The sequence below is a fragment of the Staurois parvus genome, unplaced genomic scaffold (genome assembly GCF_062004578.1).
Source record: "Staurois parvus isolate SC_StPar_1 unplaced genomic scaffold, SC_StPar_1.0 ptg000221l, whole genome shotgun sequence".
Classification (NCBI taxonomy): domain Eukaryota; kingdom Metazoa; phylum Chordata; class Amphibia; order Anura; family Ranidae; genus Staurois; species Staurois parvus.
The window spans coordinates 1,021,308-1,042,125 of record NW_028318017.1 but is presented as its reverse complement, the minus strand read 5'-3'; the positions used below and the strand labels follow the sequence as shown (position 1 = coordinate 1,042,125).

Genomic DNA, 20,818 nt, shown 5'->3' with positions numbered 1-20,818 from the left:
AAAACAATGGCTGCAACAGCACAGAATACGCCTTTTGGAGTGGCCCAGTCAGAGTCCTGACCTTAACCCAATTGAAATGCTGTGGCATGACCTTAAGAGAGCGATTCACACCAGACATCCCAAGAATATTGCTACACTGAAACAGTTTTGTGAAGAGGAGTGGTCCAAAATTACTCCAGATCGTTGTGCAGGTCTGATCTGCAACTACAGGAAAAGTTTGGTTGAGGTTATTGCTGCCAAAGGAGGGTCAACCAGTTATTAAGTCCAAAGGTTCACATACTTTTTCCTCCCTGCACTGTGAATGTTTACATGTTATGTGCAGTTAAACCATGGCAACATCTAATGTTTGTGTAGTATTATGTTCAACAGACTGTGTTCTTCTATTGTTGTGACTTAGATGACATTCAGAGTACATTTTATGCCCAATTCATGCAAAACTCCACGTAATCCCAAGGGGTTCACATACTTTTTCTTGCAACTGTATATACATACACACACAGTATATACACAACAAAGATCAGTGATGTACTGGTATATCACTGGACTTTGAATGGTTATACCAGAATGATGCCTACAGCTGCAGGCATCATCCTGGTATCGTTTTTTTCAGCCAGCAATCGGCTTTCATGTAAAAGCAATCCTAGTGTCTAATTAGCTGCAGGATTTCTTTAACAAGCAGCAGGAGATGATGCCCCCCTCTCCCACGCTGCCTTCCACGGCCTTCTCGGGCAGTCCCGTGCCATCGGGGGAACCTGAGAATGCAGCCGGTGTTTCTGCCAGCAGACGATAGAGCTGATTGGAGACCAGAGTGGTGCCAATCATCTCTATAGTCTAAGAATTTGGAAGCTACGAGCATTTCATCACTTCAGTTTCATAGGATATAAACAGCGCCATTTGTAAATTGGGAAAGCATCTGATCACACAGATCCTGGTTTGATCAGATAATGTAAGGACAGAGGAGATATCCAGAGTTTGATAGACCCCAGATTTCTCAAAAAAGAATCTATGACAATGCCCATTGAAGTTATAGGGGATATTTGCATTCCCTGTGATAGCATTAAAAGGGTTTTCAAAAAATTAAAGGGACAGTGTAAAAATAATAAAAAAAAACAAAATAACTTACAAAAAAAAAGTACCCCCCCCCCCCCGCACACTCGCGCACCTACGTTCGTGAGCGTTGACCCTGTGCCAGTGTGGAAACAGCAGTTGCACCATGCATGTGAGGTATCACCACGAACGTCAGATCAAGGGCAGTAATTCTAACACTAGAACTCCTCTGTAAATCTAAAATGGTAGCTTGTAAAGGTCTTTAAATGTCTTAAAAATGTATGCAGTTTGTCGCCATTGCACGGGGCATGCACAGTTTTAAAGCATGTCATGTTTGGTATCTATTTACTCGGCATATCATCATCTTTTATATTTTACCAAATAATTAGACAATATATTGTGTTTTTGTGCAATAAAAGTAAAAAAAAACTAATTAAAAAAATGTGTTTGAAAAATCGCTGCGCGAGTACATTGTGACATAAAAAATTGCAGCACCCACCATTTTATTCACTAGGGTGTTTGACAAAAAAACATTTTTTTTTCTTTACACAAAATTGTCACTTAAATGATTTATTGCTCACACATGCCATGGATATATGTGGAATTACTCCCCAAAATATATTCTGCTACTTCTCCCGAGTATGGGGGTACCACATGTGAGAGACATTTTGGCAGTCTAGCCAAGTACAGGACCCAAAAATCCAATAAGCACCTTCAGGCTTTTAAAGAGCTTTATTTCCTCATTATTATTATACAGGACTTATATAGCACCAACAGTTTGCTCAGCACTTTACATAATGGAGGGAGACAGTACAATAAGAAAACAGTTCAATACAAGAGGGATTAGAGGGCCCTGCTCCTTGGAGCTTACAATCTAGGAGGGAGGGGATAGTGGTACAAGAGGTAATTAACTGAGGGGGATGGAGTGGTAGGAAGAGTAGTGGATTCCAATATTAGCTGGGGTCGGCGTAGGCTTCCCTGAAGAGATGGGTTTTCAGAGTGCACCTAAAAGTGAGCAGAGTAGACAATAGCCTGATAGTTTGGGGTAGGGAGTTCCAGAGGATGGGTGAAGCCCTTGAGAAATCCAGGAGATGAGCATGGGAGGAGGAGACAAGGGAGCTAGAGAGTAGGAGGTCTTGCAAGGAGCTGAGAGTACGGTTTGAGACAAGGTCGGTGATGCAGTTAGGGGCAGAGTTATGAACGGCTTTATACGTCAGTGTTAATGTTTTGGATTTTATCCACTGGGCAATTGGAAGCCAGTGGAGGGATTGGCAGAGAGGGGTGGCAGATACAGAAAGGTTAGTAAGGTGGATGAGTCTGGCAGCAGCATTCATGATAGACTGAAGACGGGATAGCCTGTGATAAGGTCGGCCAGTGAGGAGGGAGTTACAATAGTCAAGGTGAGATATAACAAGGGAGGGAATAAGTTGCTTAGTGGTTTCCAAGGTTAGGAACGGGCGTATCTTGGAGATGTTGTGGAGGTTGGAGATGTTGCGGAGGTGAAGTCTACATGAGTTTGTCAGCGATTGGACCTGGGGCTGAAAGGACAGATTGGATTCTAGGATGACACCTAGTACCCTGGCGTGAGGGGTGGGACTAATGATAGTGTTGTTGCTCTTGATGGAGCAGTCAGGGGAGGAGGCACGGGCTGGGGGGAATACTAGGAGCTCAATTTTGGAAAGGTTGAGTTTGAGGAAGTGGAGAGACATCCAGGCCGATATGTCGCTTAGTAGGCTGGTGAAGCGATTGGAGACTGAGGGGGTGAGGTGAGGGGTAGACAGATAGATTTGTGTGTCGTCGGCATAGAGATGGTAGTTGAAGCCGTGGGAGTTTATTAATTGGCCAAGGGAGGAGGTGTAGATGGAGAAGAGAAGGGGTCCGAGGACAGAACCTTGAGGGACCCCTACAGAAAGAGGGAGTGAGGAGGAGGAGGCAGCGTTATAGGTAACACTGAAGGAGCGCTGCGATAGATAAGAGGAGAACCAGGAGAGAGCAGAGTCTCTGAGGCCAAGAGAGTGCAGTTTTTTGAGGAGGAGGGGATGGTCAACCGTATCAAAAGCCGCAGAGAGGTCAAGTAGTAGGAGTATAGTATAGTGGTCATTGGTTTTGGTGGTTAGTAGGTCATTGGTGAGTTTGAGTAGGGCAGTTTTGGTGGAGTGTAGGGGGCAGAAGCCGGACTGTAAAGGGTCAAGAAGGTTGTTGTCGGAGAAGTGGGAGCTTAGGCAATTGTAGACTAAGCGTTCTAGGAGTTTAGAGGTAAATGGCAGCAGGGAGATGGGTCTTAAGTTGTTCAGGTTGGTGGGGTCCAGGGAGGGTTTCTTAAGTATGGGAGTGATGTGCACATGCTTTAGAGGGGAGGGGAAGGTACCGGTGGAGAGGGAAAGATTGAAGATGTGAGTGAGGGAGCATAGGATGGAAGAGGAGGGTGACCGTAGTAGTTGTGAGGGGACAGGTTCCAGGGGGCAGGTGCTGAGGCGGGCTTCAGAGAAAATCTTAGTGACCCCTTCGGTAGTAGTGAGGTCAAGGGAGCAAAGTGTTGAGGGGGTTATTGTGTAAGGAGTGCTAAGTGGGGTGGGTGTCTGAGCAGTGGCGAAGTCCTTAAGAATTGCGTCAATCTTGTTTTTGAAGTTGTTAGCAATCTCATGGGTGGTAAGTGAGGTACTGGGTGGAGCTGGAGAAAGTATAGCGTTAAAAGGGGAGAAGAGCCGGAGAGGACTGGAAGAGAAGGTATTGAGGGTAATAAAGTAGGCTTGTTTGGCAGCGGGAAGGGAGGAAGTGTACGTTAAGAATGCAGATTTATATCGGGTGAACGCTTGTTGGGATTTGGTTTTACGCCATAGTCGCTCCAGCGCACGACTATGTCATTTGAGGTTTCTGGTATGGTCGGTCTGCCAGGGTTGTAGCGGTTGGAGCCTAATGCTGCGTGTTGTTGGGGGTGCGAGCAAGTCTAGAGCGTCTGAAAGTGAGTTGTGGTAGTGCCAGGAATGGACTCACCACTGGTGGTGCTGTGGCTTACTTGCTCTGTGGGCTGCAGTACCAGCTCCTACCTGAGGGTGCTTTCAGCAGCCAAGGTCTCACTCCTGCAATCAAGCCATCACCTGAGGCTGATTGCAGGAGGTCTATTTAAGCAGGACCAGGCCTGCAATCAGTGCCTTGGTGTTTGTTTCCCATGAGCCCCTGTACTTGGTATCCTGTGAATCTTTTGTTGCCGACCTTTGCATTGTTCCTGACCCTGCTGACTGTCTCCTGTTTAACCCCTGGCTTGCCTGACCATCCTTCTGCCTGATCCTCTGTACCGTGCTGCCCGTGAGTTACTGAACCGGGCTTGTGACCCTGACCATTCTCTGCCTGCTCCTCCCGTACCTCGCTGCCCGCACGTTACTGTCCTGGCCTACCTGACTACGCCTTACGTTACCCAGATGATCCATCCATCCTGCACAGATCTGTCCCTGTTACCTGGTCTGCCAGCCTCTTTACGTCAGGCTCCTTTCCCCGCACACCTCTGACGACGCTCTCTACCATTGCCGGACGTACTCAGGGGTCGCGACCTGGTCTCAGTCTGCTTCAAGTCCATCCCCACCATCAGGGGCCCTGGTGAATAAGCAGATTGGGACTTAGACCCCATGCCATGAGGAACCCCATGCTGTGGGCTGCTAGAGACGCCGCCAGGTGGTGCTTAACAGTACCAAACAGCCTGCCTGACCATTCCACCTCTCCAGCCCTGACTACACCTGTGTTCCCACACATTTCTGGTCATATCCGGATCCCTAACAGATAGACAGCAGTGGCCAGGTCAGGGCATGACGGGATGGATGCTGTCGTAAAGTTAGTCAGTTGCAGAGTGGAAGGGAGCAGGTTTCCAGTTCCAGAGGTTTCTGCTGGTAACTGTTTGCCACTTGGAGGGATAGGTGTTTGAGGACGAGGAGACATAGAAGGTGATGAGGTTGTGATCAGAGAGAGGAAAGGGGGTGTTTGTGAGGTTGCAGGGAGTGCAAAGATGGGAGAAAACAAGGTCAAGAGTGTTCCCATCAGAGTGAGTGGAGGACTGTATGCACTGTGCTAGTGCAAAAGATGAGGTAATGTGGAAGAGTTGGGATGTGGTCGGGTTATTGATGTTGATAGGGATGTTGAAATCCCCAAGAATGATAGTGGGTAGTTCAGAGGAGAGAAAGAAGGGTAGCCAGGCAGCGAAGTCGTCAAGAAAGCGGGGCATGGGTCCAGGAGGCTGATAGATCGTCAGAGAGATTGGAGAGAATAGTCGGATGCAGTGGCTCTCGAAGGAAAGAGAGGGAGGGTTAGGGAGGACCTGGAAGGTGCTCAGTGGTGACAGGAGCAAACCAACCCCACCACCTTTCTGACCACTGGGTCTGGGTGAGTGGGTCCAGATGAGACCTCCATAGGAGAGAGCTGCGGGGGAGGCAGAGTCTGTTGCTTGGACCCAGGTTTCGGTGATCGTTAGGAGGTTAAGGGAGCGGGAGACAAAGAGGTCATGGATGGAGGTGAGCTTGTTGCAGACTTCCTGACACATCCTGACTACCTATCACAGTTTCTGAGGCCCTGAAATGCCAGGATAGCACCAAACTCCCCCCCCAAATGACCCATTTTTGGAAAGTAGACACCCCAAGGAATTTGATAAGAAGCATGGTGAGTATTTTGCAGATCTCGTTTGTTGCCACAAGTTTTTGAAAATTGAAGAAAAAAAAACAAAAACATTTTGTCTTTTCTTTTTTTATATTTCAAAACCTTGTGAAAAAAAATTAGAACTGCAAAATACTCACCATGCCTCTTTTTAAATTCCTTGGGGTGTCTACTTTCCAAAAATGGGTCATATGGGGGGGTCTGGTGCTATCCTGGCATTTAAGAGCCTTCGAAACTGTGATAGGTAGTGAGAAAGTGAAATGAGGACGTTATGCACCTTCAGGCTTTCAAAGTGGTCATTGGATTTCAGCCTCCTGTATGTGGCTAGGCTCCCAAAACGTCTCACACATGTGGTATCCCCATACTCAGTAGAAGTAGCAGAATGTATTTTGGGGTGTAATTCCACATATACCCATAGCTTGTGTGAGAAATATATCATTTAAATGACAACTTTGGGTTAAAAAAAAATGTTTTTGTCATTTTCCAAAAACTTGTGGAAAAAAATAAATCTTCCATGGACTCAATATGCCTCTCAGCAGATAGCTTAGGGCGTCTACTTTCTGAAAAGGGGTCATTTGGGGGTGTTTGCACTATCCTGGTATTTTAGCACCTCAGGAAATATGATGAGCAGTCAGAAAGTAAAAGCTGTGTAAATTCCATTATCTATACCAAAGTTTGTAGACGCTATAACTTTTCAAACTATTTTCAACCAATAACATGTAGCAGAATATTTTAGTATTTTTGAATATTTTTATTATGGAAATGAGAAAATTTTTTTTTTTCAAAACTTTTTTTGTTTATAGCACCAAAAATTAAAATCGCACAGGTGGTCAAATACCACTGAAAGATAGCTCAAAAGGACGTACATTTCATTTATGTACCGTATTGCATGACCGCGCAATTGTCCGTTAAACTAGCGCAGCGCTGTATGGCAACAAAATGGCGTAAATTGCAGTATCTATACCATAGTTTGTAGACGCTATAACTTCCACACAAAGCAATCAATATACACTTATTGGGATTTTTCACCAAAAACATGGAGCAGAATACATTCTGGGCTAAATTTATGACTAACTTTGAGATTACTATATATTTTTTATAGCCGAAAGTAAACAATTTTGTTTTTCTTCAAAATTTTCAGTCTTTTTTCATTTATAATGCGAAAAATAAAAAGCACACAGGTGATCAAATACCACCAAAAGAAAGCTCTATTTGTGTGAAAAAAGGACGTACATTTTGTTTGGGTGCAGCATTGCATGACCGCGCAATTATCAGTTGAATTAGTGCAGTGCTGAGTATCAAAAAGAGGCGTGGTCAGGAAGGGGGGTAAATCCTCTGGAGGGCAAGGGGTTAATCATGTCCAGCAAAAAAAAAATAAAATTTTGTCATAAATTTCGGCCAGAATGTATTCTGCTCTGTGTCTTTGCTAAAAATAAAATCCCAATCCGTGTAAATGAATCGGTTTATGTGAAAGTTACAGTGTCTACAAATGGTACTGGAATTGTATTTTTTTACTAGTATGATAGATATTTTAGGCCTACAATAATTTTTACCATCATTGTGAACTTTTTTTTTTTTTAAAGAAATATTTATTGGGTTTTATGTCAATAAAAAAAAGAAAACATCAAGTCGTTTGCCAGGTGTTACAAACAGGGAGAAAAGATGACATTAACCATTAGCCGCCCGGCCTATAGCCGTTTGGCAGCCGCAAAAATGCTCTAGCTTTCCGGGTGCACGCCATTTGGCGTCCTCCCGCACATGCGCAGGCCGCGCATCAGCGCGATCTGTCACCAGCCGTGTACCTCGGACACGGCCGATGACAGATCTGAGTATCGGCCCCGTTGCCGGTGCCATGTGACCTGCTGTGACCAATCACAGCAGGTCACATGACAGTTGTATACAATGGATGGCTTCATTCATGCCCTTGTATACTAGTGCCTAGCTGTGAATGGTCACAGCAGGTCACATGCACATGTCATGTGATTAGCTGTGACCAAATCACAGCTAAGCACAAAAAAAAAACCCCTGAATGAATCGATGTCATTGAGGTAAATGCTTGCTTATAGCAAAGTAATTCTTTGCTATAAGCAAATTGTGTAAAAAAAAAAAAAAAAAAAAAAAAAAAAAAATATTGATCACTTCCCCAAAGTAGTACAATGTTACCATACTTTGGTCATAATAAAATATGAAAAAAAAAATGTAATAAAAAATAAATATATATATTTTCATACTGTCACCAGTCAGTGTCCCTGATCACCGCCATGCCAGTTATATGATGATGCTGTACTGCACTGGTGACAGGATATAAAAAAAAATAGTAAAAATTATTTTTTTAATTTTTTCATTTTCCGAAAAATTATGAAAAAAAAAAATACAACTTCAAAAAACTTTCCATACCTCTTATGAAGTACGTTGGACTGTCTACTCTGCAAAAAGGGGTCATTTGGGGGATATCTGTACTGTCCTGACATTGGGGTATATCTGTACCGTCCTGACATTTGGGGGATATCTGTACCGTTCTGACATTTGGGGGATATCTGTACTGTCCTGACATTTGGAGGATACCTGTACTGCCCTGACATTTGGAGATTATCTGTACTGTTCTGACATTTGGGGGATATCTGTCCCATCCTGACATTTGGGGGATATCTGTCCCATCCTGACATTTGGGGGATATCTGTCCCATCCTGACATTTGGGGGATATCTGTACTGTCCTGACATTTGGGGGATATCTGTACCGTCCTGACATTTGGGGATTATCTGTACTGTTCTGACATTTGGAGGATATCTGTCCCATCCTGACATTTGGGGGATATCTGTCCCATCCTGACATTTGGGGGATATCTGTACTGTCCTGACATTTGGGGGATATCTGTACCGTCCTGACATTTGGGGGATATCTGTACCGTTTTGACATTTGGGGGATATCTGTACCGTTCTGACATTTGGGGGATATCTGTACCGTCCTGACATTTGGGGGATATCTGTACCGTCCTGACATTTGGGGGATATCTGTACCGTCCTGACATTCTTGGACCTCAAGAAATTAGATTGGCCGTCAGTACTTCAGGATTGATCAATATTCAGATCTATACCATAGTTTGTGAACTCTATAACTTTCCTACAAACTAAATAATACATCCTAATTTGTTTTTTTTTCACCAAAGACATGTAGCAGAATACATCTCGGCCTAAATTTATGAAGAACAATTATTTATTTGTAAACTTTTATAACAGAAACAAAGAAAAACGTGTTTTTTCAAAATTTTTGGTCTTTTTTTGTTAATTTAGCAAAAAATAAAAACTCCAGCGGTGATTAAATACCACCAAAAGAAAGCTCTAGTTGTGTGAAGAAAATTATAAAATTTTAGTTTGGGTACAATGTTGTATGACCGCGCAATTGTCATTCAAAGTGTGAGAGCGCTGAGACCTGAAAATTGGCATGGGCAGGAAGGGGTAAAAGTGCCCGATATGGAAGGGGTTAATGACTGGATAGACATTGCAGATGATGTACATAGAGCATTGCTGGGTTCCGCTCTCCAATGTGTGTTGGTGTGAGGAGACCGGGGATCACATCAACATCTATACATCTCCACAATACATCCTACAAATGTAGAAAAGGGACATAAAAGAAAGACAAAGAAAAAGGAATACAGCAGAGGGCTTAAGAAGGGGGAGGGGGGAGGAAGGGGGGGAAAAGGAGGGGGGGGGAGAAGGGAGGGGGAGAAGAGGGGAGGGGGGGGAGAGGGGAGGGGGGGGAGAAGGGAGAAGAAGGGAGGGAGGGGGAGAAGGGAGAAGAAGGGAGGGAGGGGGAGAAGGGAGGGCGGAAAGAAAAGAAGGGAGCTAGAAAGGGAATAAAAAGGAATCCCCCGATCTCTGCCGTGTGGGATTAGAGGGATAAATAGAGACATAAGTATAGCCAATCCCTGCTCTTCCTCCCTCCACACCCGCCCCATATACAGTCCAGGCGTGGCAGTCCCGGGAGTGCAGCTGTAGCTGTGTGAAGCCTGAATGTCCCAGTAGGAGGAGTTCTGCCCGCAGTGTGAGCTGCACTCCTGGAGGACCCTGTTCCAGTCTATGCTGCACCACCCCCAGCTTCCTGATTGGCCTTCCTCTGCCTCATTGTCTGATATCAATTGTCCGTGTATTGCTACATGTTGGGGATTTCTGCTACAAATCTGAACTAGGAATAGAGAAAGGTAGAAAGGATGGCGCTCTACTTCCTGCTCTCTGTGCTTTCCATCCCCCATCAACCAATCACAATGTGTCCACAATCACCATGGAAATGATCAGATCAATGAAACGTTTGTCATAGACAGACCATCATGTGCCGATCATATACACAGACATTTGTATCACGGGAAACATACAAGAAACATGTATGGAGAAAGACAGGGGAAAGTCCCAATATGTGCATTCACCAATCACTCCTTCATTCCCGGTATACACACAATTCCATTGATTCCATGTGTACACCATCAGTCACTCTTCTAGAATTGGGACATTTTATTACCACCCACCTCTTCAGTGATCCCCCACCATGCAAATATTGTCCTCACCTACAACTGTGGGCCTAATGAGTGCTTGGAACATTTGTCCACAAAGTATCAATAATAGACCTCCAGTGTTTGTGAAATCTCCCACCACAAAATGTACTCAGCCAATCACAGAGCAGGACTCCATTGTTATTCTTCTCCTGCCATCAATGGACAACCCGGTCCCACACTTCATCCATGTCTTTGGGGACCTCAGATCTCCTTATGAACTGTTTCTTCCATGATGAAGATCAGCCATGGAGTATATCTGAGGTGTATATCAGGGTGTGCTTCTTCCCCACGAGAGCTGAGATGTCCAGCAACATTCATCTAGGAGACATTTCCCGCACTCAAGGCACTAATACACCTCCAGGGTTGTGTGGGACCCCTGATGTACAGGAAGACAGGACTTCAGTGAGGAACATTTCCCTCACTCAGGACAGGAAAGTGGCTTCTCTCCCGTGTGAGAGCTCTGATGTCTGGAAAGATTGGACTTATTTGAAAAACATTTCCCGCACTCAGGACAGGAATACGGCTTCTCCCCTGTGTGATATCTCTGATGTCTGGAAAGATTGGACTTCTGTGAAAAACATTTCCCGCACTCAGGACAGGAATACGGCTTCTCCCCCGTGTGAGATCTCTGATGTATGGAAAGTTGACACTTCTTTGAAAAACATTTCCCACACTCAGGACAGAAATACGACTTCTCCCCCGTATGAGATCTCTGATGTTTGAAAAGATTGGACTTCATTGAAAAACATTTCCCACACTCAGGACAGGAATATGGCTTTTCCCCCATGTGCAATCTCTGATGTGTGTAAAGTTGGTACTTCTGTGCAAAACGTTTCCCGCACTCAGGACAGGAATACGGCTTTTCCCCCGTGTGCAATCTCTGATGTGTGTAAAGATAGTACTTCTGTGCAAAACGTTTCCCACACTCAGGACAGGAATACGGCTTCTCCCCTGTGTGATATATCTGATGTCTGGAAAGATTGGACTTCTGTGAAAAACATTTCCCGCATTCAGGACAGCAATACGGCTTCTCCCCCGTGTGAGATCTCTGATGTATGGAAAGTTCACACTTGTTTGAAAAACATTTCCCACACTCAGGACAGAAATACGGCTTCTCCCCCGTATGAGATCTCTGATGTTTGTAAAGATTGGACTTCACTGAAAAACATTTCCCACACTCAGGACAGGAATACGGCTTCTCACCCGTGTGAAACCTTTCATGTGTGACAAGATCTGTTTTTTGGGCAAAACATTTCCCGTACTCAGGACAGGAATATGGCTTTTCCCCCATGTGCAATCTCTGATGTTTGTAAAGATAGTACTTCTGTGCAAAACGTTTCCCGCACTCAGGACAGGAATACGGCTTCTCCCCTGTGTGATATCTCTGATGTGTGTAAAGATGGTTCTTCTGTGCAAAACATTTCCCGCACTCAGGACAGAAATACGGCTTCTCCCCCGTGTGCAATCTCTGATGTGTGTAAAGATGGTACTTCTGTGCAAAACGTTTCCCGCACTCAGGACAGGAATACGGCTTCTCCCCCGTATGAGTTCTCTGATGTTTGTAAAGATGGGACGTTTGTGAAAAACATTTCCCGCACTCAGGACAGGAATACGGTTTCTCCCCCGTGTGCAATCTCTGATGTGAGTAAAAATAGGACTTGTCTGAGAAACATTTCCCACACTCTAGACAGGAATATGGCTTTTCCCCTGTGTGAGATCTCTGATGTGTGTAAAGATGGGACTTGTATGAGAAACATTTCCCACACTCAGGACAGGCATGTGGCTTCTCTCCTGTGTGAGATCTCTGATGTCTGTAAAGGGTAGACTTCCTTGCAAAACATTTCCCGCACTCAGTACAGGAGAAGCTCTTCCCTGTTGGAAGGCCGGCCCGGTCCCGCACAGTCTGAGGTTCCTCAGGATACGAGGAATCCGATGGTCCATCTACACTGGGTGGTGCCGGATGGACATTGGAGGGAGCCGGGTTTTCTCCTGGACTATACTGTGTGATGTCCTCATCTTCTACTTTCCAGTCTGGAGACAAAGTGAGACAATCCTCGGAGGTTTTCCTCATCTCCCGGCCATGGACTAAAATACAAAGACAAAGAGGATTACTAGACAGGAGCTGATTGGTTCCCCCAAACCAGGACTCCACCCACATCAGGCAGCTTGGTCTCTGAGGAGCTTACAATTCCACCCTCAAGGGAACTAGGAAATGGCTCCTCTGATCTCCTACCAGGTCATTTCTTTATTCATGGACCTTAGTCAGAGAGTGAGGAAACAACCAGAACTGTCTTTTATAGGAGGGACAGTGATGAGGGGATTATAGGACGAGGGTCCGCACCCCCTCTATCACTCATCGCCATCTTCCCAACACAAGAAGTACTGCACTTCCTTATTTAGTCCATTATTTAGTCATGAAGAACAGCGGGGCTGAGCCCCACCAGAGGTCAGAGAGTGAGGATGGGGGAGAACAACCAAGATGAAGACTGGACTGATCCTGAAGACCACCATCATTGGGGTATTGACTCCTCCCTCATTATCACTTTCTGTTTAAGGGTCCAAAGTTGGAGGATGTGATCACAATATTATCACCATGTAAAAGTCTGTGCTCCAATCACATCATCCGATATAAAATGTCCAGCTGGGAGGAAATGGGTGTAACAAAAGAGAATCCATATTATGTGTATATATAGCAGTGGGGGGAGGGGGGAGAGCAGAAGTCAGGAGTATGTAATGTACAACATAGAGTATATAGTGCAGGGGTCAGGAGTATGTAATGTACAACATAGAGTATATAGTGCAGGGGTCAGGAGTATGTAATGTACAACATAGAGTATATAGTGCAGGGGTCAGGAGTATGTAATGTACAACATAGAGTATATAGTGCAGGGGTCAGGAGTATGTAATGTACAACATAGAGTATATAGTGCAGGGGTCAGGAGTATGTAATGTACAACATAGAGTATATAGTGCAGGGGTCAGGAGTATGTAATGTACAACATGGAGTATATAGTATAAGGGTCAGGACTCACAGTATTAGTATTCTGTAATCAGTGGAAGCTTAAATGTTTACTGTAGACAACATGTAGAGGTGAGCTGGGATTAAACCATCATGAAACAGGTTAGATTGGAGGTGAGAAAATCCTTGGACAGGGGGGGCTGTGGACGTGGTATACTTGGACAGAGGCGTAGTGGGGGACGTGGTATACTTGGACAGAGGGCTGGCGGTGGACGTGGTATACTTGGACAGAGGGGTGGACGTGGACATGGTATACTTGGAAAGAGGGGTGGCGGTGGACGTGGTATACTTGGACAGAGGGGTGGTGGTGGACGTGGTATGCTTGGACAGAGGGGTGGTGGTGGACGTGGTATGCTTGGACAGAGGGGTGGCGGTTGACGTGGTATGCTTGGACAGAGGGGTGGACGTGGACGTGGTATACTTGGACAGAGGGGTGGTGGTGGACGTGGTATGCTTGGACAGAGGGGTGGCGGTTGACGTGGTATGCTTGGACAGAGGGGTGGCGGTGGACGTGGTATGCTTGGACAGAGGAGTGGCGGTGGGCGTGGTATGCTTGGACAGAGGGATGGCGGTGGACGTGGTATGCTTGGACAGAGGGGTGGCGGTGGGCGTGGTATGCTTGGACAGAGGGGTGGCGGTGGACGTGGTATGCTTGGACAGAGGGGTGGCGGTGGGCGTGGTATACTTGGCCAGAGGGGTGGCGGTGGGCGTGGTATGCTTGGACAGAGGGGTGGCGGTGGACGTGGTATACTTGGACAGAGGGGTGGCGTTGGACGTGGTATACTTGGACAGAGGGGTGCCGGTGGACGTGGTATACTTGGACAGAGGGGTGCCGGTGGACGTGGTATACTTGGACAGAGGGGTGGCGGTGGACGTGGTATACTTGGACAGAGGGGTGGCGGTGGACGTGATATACCTGGACAGAGGGGTGGCGGTGGACGTGGTATGCTTAGACAGGGGGGTGGCGGTGGACGTGGTATGCTTAGACAGGGGGGTGGCGGTGGACGTGATATACTTGGACACAGTTCCCCACACACGGCTAATGTGTAAGGTAAAGTCTGTAAATGGATAGAAAACTGACTAAAAGATTGTATTCAGAGAGTAGTGGTTAATGATTCATACTCTGAATGGTCTAGGGGTGTCAGTGGTGTACCCCAAGGTTCAGTGTTATTAGTGGGGTACCCCAAGGTTCAGTATTAGTGGGGTACCCCAAGGTTGTGTTATTAGTGGGGTACACCAAGGTTCATTCTTATTAGTGGGGGATGCCAAGGGTCAGTGTTATTAGTGGGGTACCCCAAGGCTCAGTGTTATTAGTGGTGTACCCCAAGGTTCAGTGTAATCAGTGGGGTACCCCAAGGCTCAGTGTAATCAGTGGGGTACCCCAAGGCTCAGTGTTAGTGGGGTACCCCAAGGTTCAGTGTTATTAGTGGGGTACCCCAATGTTCAGTGTTATTGGGGTACCCCAAGGCTCAGTGTAATCAGTGGGGTACCCCAAGGCTCAGTGTAATCAGTGGGGTACCCCAAGGCTCAGTGTTATTAGTGGGGTACCCCAAGGCTCAGTGTTATTAGTGGGGTACCCCAAGGCTCAGTGTAATCAGTGGGGTACCCCAAGGTTCAGTGTTATTAGTAGGGACCCCAAGGTTCAGTGCTGTTAGCCGGTTCCTGGCCAGCCTATGGCCAGATGGTGGTTGGGCGAGCACCTCGTCCCATATGGAGTCCTTCCAGACATGCGCAGTTTACATGCCCGCAGAGCCGTGCAGCAGCACGATCTGTCATTGGCCATGTACCAGTTGCCAGTACCATGTGACCTGCTGTGACCAATCATTGCAGGTCACATGACAGTTGTATACAATGGATGGCTTCCTTTCATGCCATCCATTGTATACTTGTATGTCTAGCTGTGTGTCTAGCTGTGAATGGTCACAGCGATCACATGCACAAGCTGGGCCAATCACAGCACAGCTGTGTCATGTGATTAGACGTGACCAAATCACTGCTAAGCACAAAAGAAAAGACCCTGAATGAATCGATGTCATTCAAGTAAATGCTTGCTTATAGCAAAGTCACTCTTTGCTATAAGAAAATTGTGTGGAAAAAAAAAAAAATACTGATCACTTCTCCAAAGTAGTACAATGTTACTATGGTAACATTATACTACTTTGGTCATAGTGAAATATGAACAAAAATCTTAAAAAAAAGTAATAAAAACTTAAAAATAATAATAAAATAAAAATTATAAGAAAATTATCTTTTTTTCATACTGTCACCAGTCAGTGTCCCTGATCACCGCCATGCCAGTTATATGATGATGCTGTACTGCACTGGTGACAGGATGTAAAAAAAATAGTGAAAATCATTTTTTTTATTTCTTCATTTCTGAAAAATTATGACAAAAAAATTACAACTTCAAAAAACTCACCATGACTGTTATAAAATACGTCGGATTGTCTACTTCACAAAAAGGGGTCATTTGGGGGATATCTGTACCGTCCTGACATTTGAGGGATATCTGTACCGTCCTGACATTTGGGGGATATCTGTACTGTCCTGACATTTGGGGGATATCTGTACTGTCCTGACATTTGGGGGATATCTGTACTGTCCTGACATTTGAGGGATATCTGTACCGTCCTGACATTTGGGGGATATCTGTACTATTCTGACATTTGAGGGATATCTGTACCGTCCTGACATTTGAGGGATATCTGTACCGTCCTGACATTTGGGGGATATCTGTACCGTCCTGACATTTGAGGGATATCTGTACCGTCCTGACATTTGAGGGATATCTGTACCGTCCTGACATTTGGGGGATATCTGTACTGTTCTGACATTTGGGGGATATCTGTACTGTTCTGACATTTGGGGGATATCTGTACTGTCCTGACATTTGGGGGATATCTGTACTGTTCTGACATTTGGGGGATATCTGTACTGTTCTGACATTTGGAGGATATCTGTACCGTCCTGACATTTGGGGGATATCTGTACCGTTCTGACATTTGGGGGATATCTGTACTGTCCTGACATTTGGGGGATATCTGTACCGTCCTGACATTTGGGGGATATCTGTACTGTTCTGACATTTGGGGGATATCTGTACTGTCCTGACATTTGGGGAATATCTGTACCGTCCTGACACTTGGGGGATATCTGTACCGTCCTGACATTTGGGGGATATCTGTACCGTCCTGACATTTGGGGGATATCTGTACTGTTCTGACATTTGGGGGATATCTGTCCTGTCCTGACATTTGGGGGATATCTGTACTGTCCTGACATTTGGGGGATATCTGTACCGTCCTGACATTTGGGGGATATCTGTACTGTTCTGACATTTGGAGGATATCTGTACTGTTCTGACATTTGGGGGATATTTGTACTGTCCTGACATTTGGGGGATATCTGTACTGTTCTGACATTTTTGGACCTCAAGAAATTAGATTGGCTGTCAGTACTTCAGGATTGATCAATATTCAGATCTATACCATAGTTTGTGAACTCTATAACTTTCCTACAAACTAAATAATACATCCTAATTTGGGTTATTTTCACCAAAGACATGTAGCAGAATACATCTCGGCCTAAATTTATGAAGAACAATTATTTATTTGCAAACTTTTATAACAGAAACAAAGAAAAAAAAGTTTTTTTTTCAAAAATGTTGGTCTTTTTTTTGTTAATTTAGCAAAAAATAAAAACCCCAGCGGTGATTAAATACCACCAAAAGAAAGCTCTAGTTGTGTGAAGAAAATGATAAAATTTAAGTTTGGGTACAATGTTGTATGACCGCACAATTGTCATTCAAAGTGTGAGCGCTGAGACCTGAAAAATGGCCTGGGCAGGAAGGGGGTAAAAGTGCCGGATATGGAAGGGGTTAGTGGGGTACCCCAAGGTTCAGTGTTATTAGTGGGGTACCCTAAGGCTCAGTGTAATCAGTGGGGTACCCCAAGGTTCAGTGTTATTAGTGGGGTACCCCAAGGTTCAGTGTTATTAGTGGGGTATCCCAAGGTTCAGTGTTATTAGTGGGGTACCCCAAGGTTAAGTGTTAGTGGTGTACCCCAAGGTTCAGTGTTATTGGTGGTGTACCCCGAGGTTCAGTGTTATTAGTGGGGTACCCCGAGGTTCAGTGTTATTAGTGGGGTATCCAAAGGTTCAGTGTTATTAGTGGGGTACCCCAAGGTTCAGTGTTATTAGTGGTGTACCCCAAGGTTAAGTGTTAGTGGTGTACCCCAAGGTTCAGTGTTATTAGTGGTGTACCCCAAGGTTCAGTGTTATTAGTGGGGTACCCCGAGGTTCAGTGTTATTAGTGGTGTAAACCATGGTTCAGTGTTATTAGTGGTGTACCCCAAGGTTAAGTGTTAGTGGTGTACCCCAAGGTTCAGTGTTATTGGTGGTGTACCCCGAGGTTCAGTGTTATTAGTGGGGTACCCCAAGGTTCAGTGTTATTAGTGGGGTACCCCAAGGTTCAGTGTTTTTAGTGGGGTACCCCAAGGTTCAGTGTTATTAGTGGTGTACCCCAAGGTTAAGTGTTAGTGGTGTACCCCAAGGTTCAGTGTTATTAGTGGGGTACCCCAAGGTTCAGTGTTATTAGTGGGGTACCCCGAGGTTCAGTGTTATTAGTGGTGTAAACCATGGTTCAGTGTTATTAGTGGTGTACCCGAGGGTTCAGTGTTATTAGTGGGGTACCCCAAGGGTCAGTGTTATTAGTGGTGTACCCCAGGGTTCAGTGTTATTAGTGGGGTACCCCAAGGGTCAGTGTTATTAGTGGGGTACCCCAAGGGTCAGTATTATTAGTGGGGTACCCCAGGGTTCAGTGTTATTAGTGGTGTACCCCAAGGTTCAGTGTTATTAGTGGAGTACCCCAAAGTTCAGTGTTATTAGTGGGGTACCCCAAGGCTCAGTGTTATTAGTGGGGTACCCCAAGGTTCAGTGTTATTAGTGGGGTACCCCAAGGCTCAGTGTTATTAGTGGGGTACCCCAGGGTTCAGTGTTATTAGTGGTGTACCCCAAGGTTCAGTATTATTAGTGGGGTACCCCAAGGTTCAGTGTTATTAGTGGGGTACCCCAAGGCTCAGTGTTGGGACCCTTACTTATTAATATATATATAAACAATATGGGGTGTGAGATTATAAACCCCATTCCAGTCTTTGCAGATGACACCAAGCTGTGCCGGGGAATAACGTCCTTACAGGATGTCTCCAACTTACAAGCCGACCTCAATGCTCTGTGTAATTGGGGGACTATGGGGCCAATGAGGGCTAATGGTGATAAATGTAAGGTTCTGCACTTGGGGGGGGGCTAAGAATATGCATGCATCATACATACTAGGGGGTACAACTAGGGGGGGTCAATGGTGGAGAAGGATCTGAAGGGGGGTCAATGGTGGAGAAGGATCTGGAGGGGTAGGGTTCAATGGTGGAGAAGGATCTGGAGGGGTAGGGGTCAATGGTGGAGAAAGATCTGGAGGGGTCAATGGTGGAGAAAGATCTGGAGGGGTCAATGGTGGAGAAGGATCTGGGGGGTGTCAATGGTGGAAAAGGATCTGAGGGTCAATGGTGGAGAAGAATCTGGGGGGCAATTGTGGAGAAGGATCTGGGGGGCAATTGTGGAGAAGGATCTGGAGGGGTAGTGGTCAGTGGTGGAAAAGAATCTGGGTGGTCAATGGTGGAGAAGGATATGGGGCGGACAATGGTGGAAAAGGATCTGAGGGGCAATTATGGAGAAGGATCTGGAGGGGTAGGGGTCAATGGTGGAGAAGGATCTGGAGGGGTAGGGGTCAATGGTGGAGAAGGATCTGGGGGGGTCAATGGTGGAGAAGGATCTGGGGGGGTCAATGGCGGAGAAGGATCTGGGGGTTCTAGAAGATCACAAGCTTAATAATGACATGCAATGCAAAGCTGCAGGTTCCAAAGTGAGCAAAATCCTCTCTTGTATTAGGAGAGGTATAGACTCCAGAGAGAGAGATATCATTACCATCCCCCCTGTACAAATCATTAGTAAGATCTTATCTGGAATATGCAGTTCAGTTTTCGACACCAATTCAGAAAAAGAACATTGGGGAACTGGAGGAAGTACAGAGAAAGGCAACCAAACTGATACGAGACATTGAGGAGATCAGCTATGAGGAAAGATTAGGGGAACTGAATGTATTCTTTACTGAGAAGAGGAGATTAAGGGGGGATATGATCTCCATGTATAATACATAAGGGGGGGATATGATCTCCATGTATAATACATAAGGGGGATATGATCTCCCTGTATAATACATAAGGGGGGATATGATCTCCATGTATAATACATAAGGGGGGATATGATCTCCATGTATAATACATAAGGGGGGATATGATCTCCATGTATAATACATAAGGGGGATATGATCTCCATGTATAATACATAAGGGGGATATGATCTCCATGTATAATACATAAGGGGGGGATATGATCTCCATGTATAATACATAAGGAGGGATATGATCTCCATGTATAATACATAAGGGGGGATATGATCTCCATGTATAATACATAAGGAGGATATGATCTCCATGTATAATACATAAGGAGGGATATGATCTCCATGTATAATACATAAGGGGGGATATGATCTCCATGTATAATACATAAGGGGGATATGATCTCCATGTATAATACATAAGGGGGATATGATCTCCATGTATAATACATAAGGGGGATATGATCTCCATGTATAATACATAAGGGGGATATGATCTCCATGTATAATACATAAGGGGGGGATATGATCTCCATGTATAATACATAAGGAGGGATATGATCTCCATGTATAATACATAAGGGGGATATGATCTCCATGTATAATACATAAGGGGGGATATGATCTCCATGTATAATACATAAGGGGGGATATGATCTCCATGTATAATACATAAGGAGGATATGATCTCCATGTATAATACATAAGGGGGATATGATCTCCATGTATAATACATAAGGGGGGGATATGATCTCCATGTATAATACATAAGGAGGATATGATCTCCATGTATAATACATAAGGGGGGATATGATCTCCATGTATAATACATAAGGAGGATATGATCTCCATGTATAATACATAAGGGGGGATATGATCTCCATGTATAATACATAAGGGGGATATGATCTCCATGTATAATACATAAGGGGGATATGATCTCCATGTATAATATATAAGGGGGGGGATATGATATCCATGTATAATACATAAGGGGGGATATGATCTCCATGTATAATACATAAGGGGGGATATGATCTCCATGTATAATACATAAGGGGGGATATGATCTCCATGTATAATACATAAGGGTGATATGATCTACATGTATAATACATAAGGGGGGATATGATCTCCATGTATAACACATAAGGGGGGGGATATGATCTCCATGTATAATACATAAGGGGGGGGGATATGATCTCCATGTATAATACATAAGGGGGGATATGATCTCCATGTATAATACATAAGGGGGATATGATCTCCATGTATAATACATAAGGGGGGGATATGATCTCCATGTATAATACGTAAGGGGGATATGATCTCCGT

General features: G+C 45.0%; 1 protein-coding gene across 1 annotated transcript; it reads right to left on the bottom strand.

Moving 5' to 3' along the window:
• Positions 1-10,108: 10,108 nt before the first annotated feature.
• Positions 10,109-12,361, bottom strand: LOC149460726 (uncharacterized). Its single transcript, XM_089679278.1, has one exon. The coding sequence runs from the start codon at positions 12,302-12,304 to the stop codon at positions 10,652-10,654; it is 1,653 nt and encodes a 550-aa protein (XP_089535404.1). The 5' UTR covers positions 12,305-12,361; the 3' UTR covers positions 10,109-10,651.
• Between the last annotated feature and the right edge of the window lie 8,457 nt (positions 12,362-20,818).

Coding starts and splice junctions, on each gene's coding strand:
- LOC149460726 (XM_089679278.1), bottom strand. CDS start 12,304: ATGAGGAAAACCTCCGAGGATTGTCTCACTTTGTCTCCAGACTGGAAA.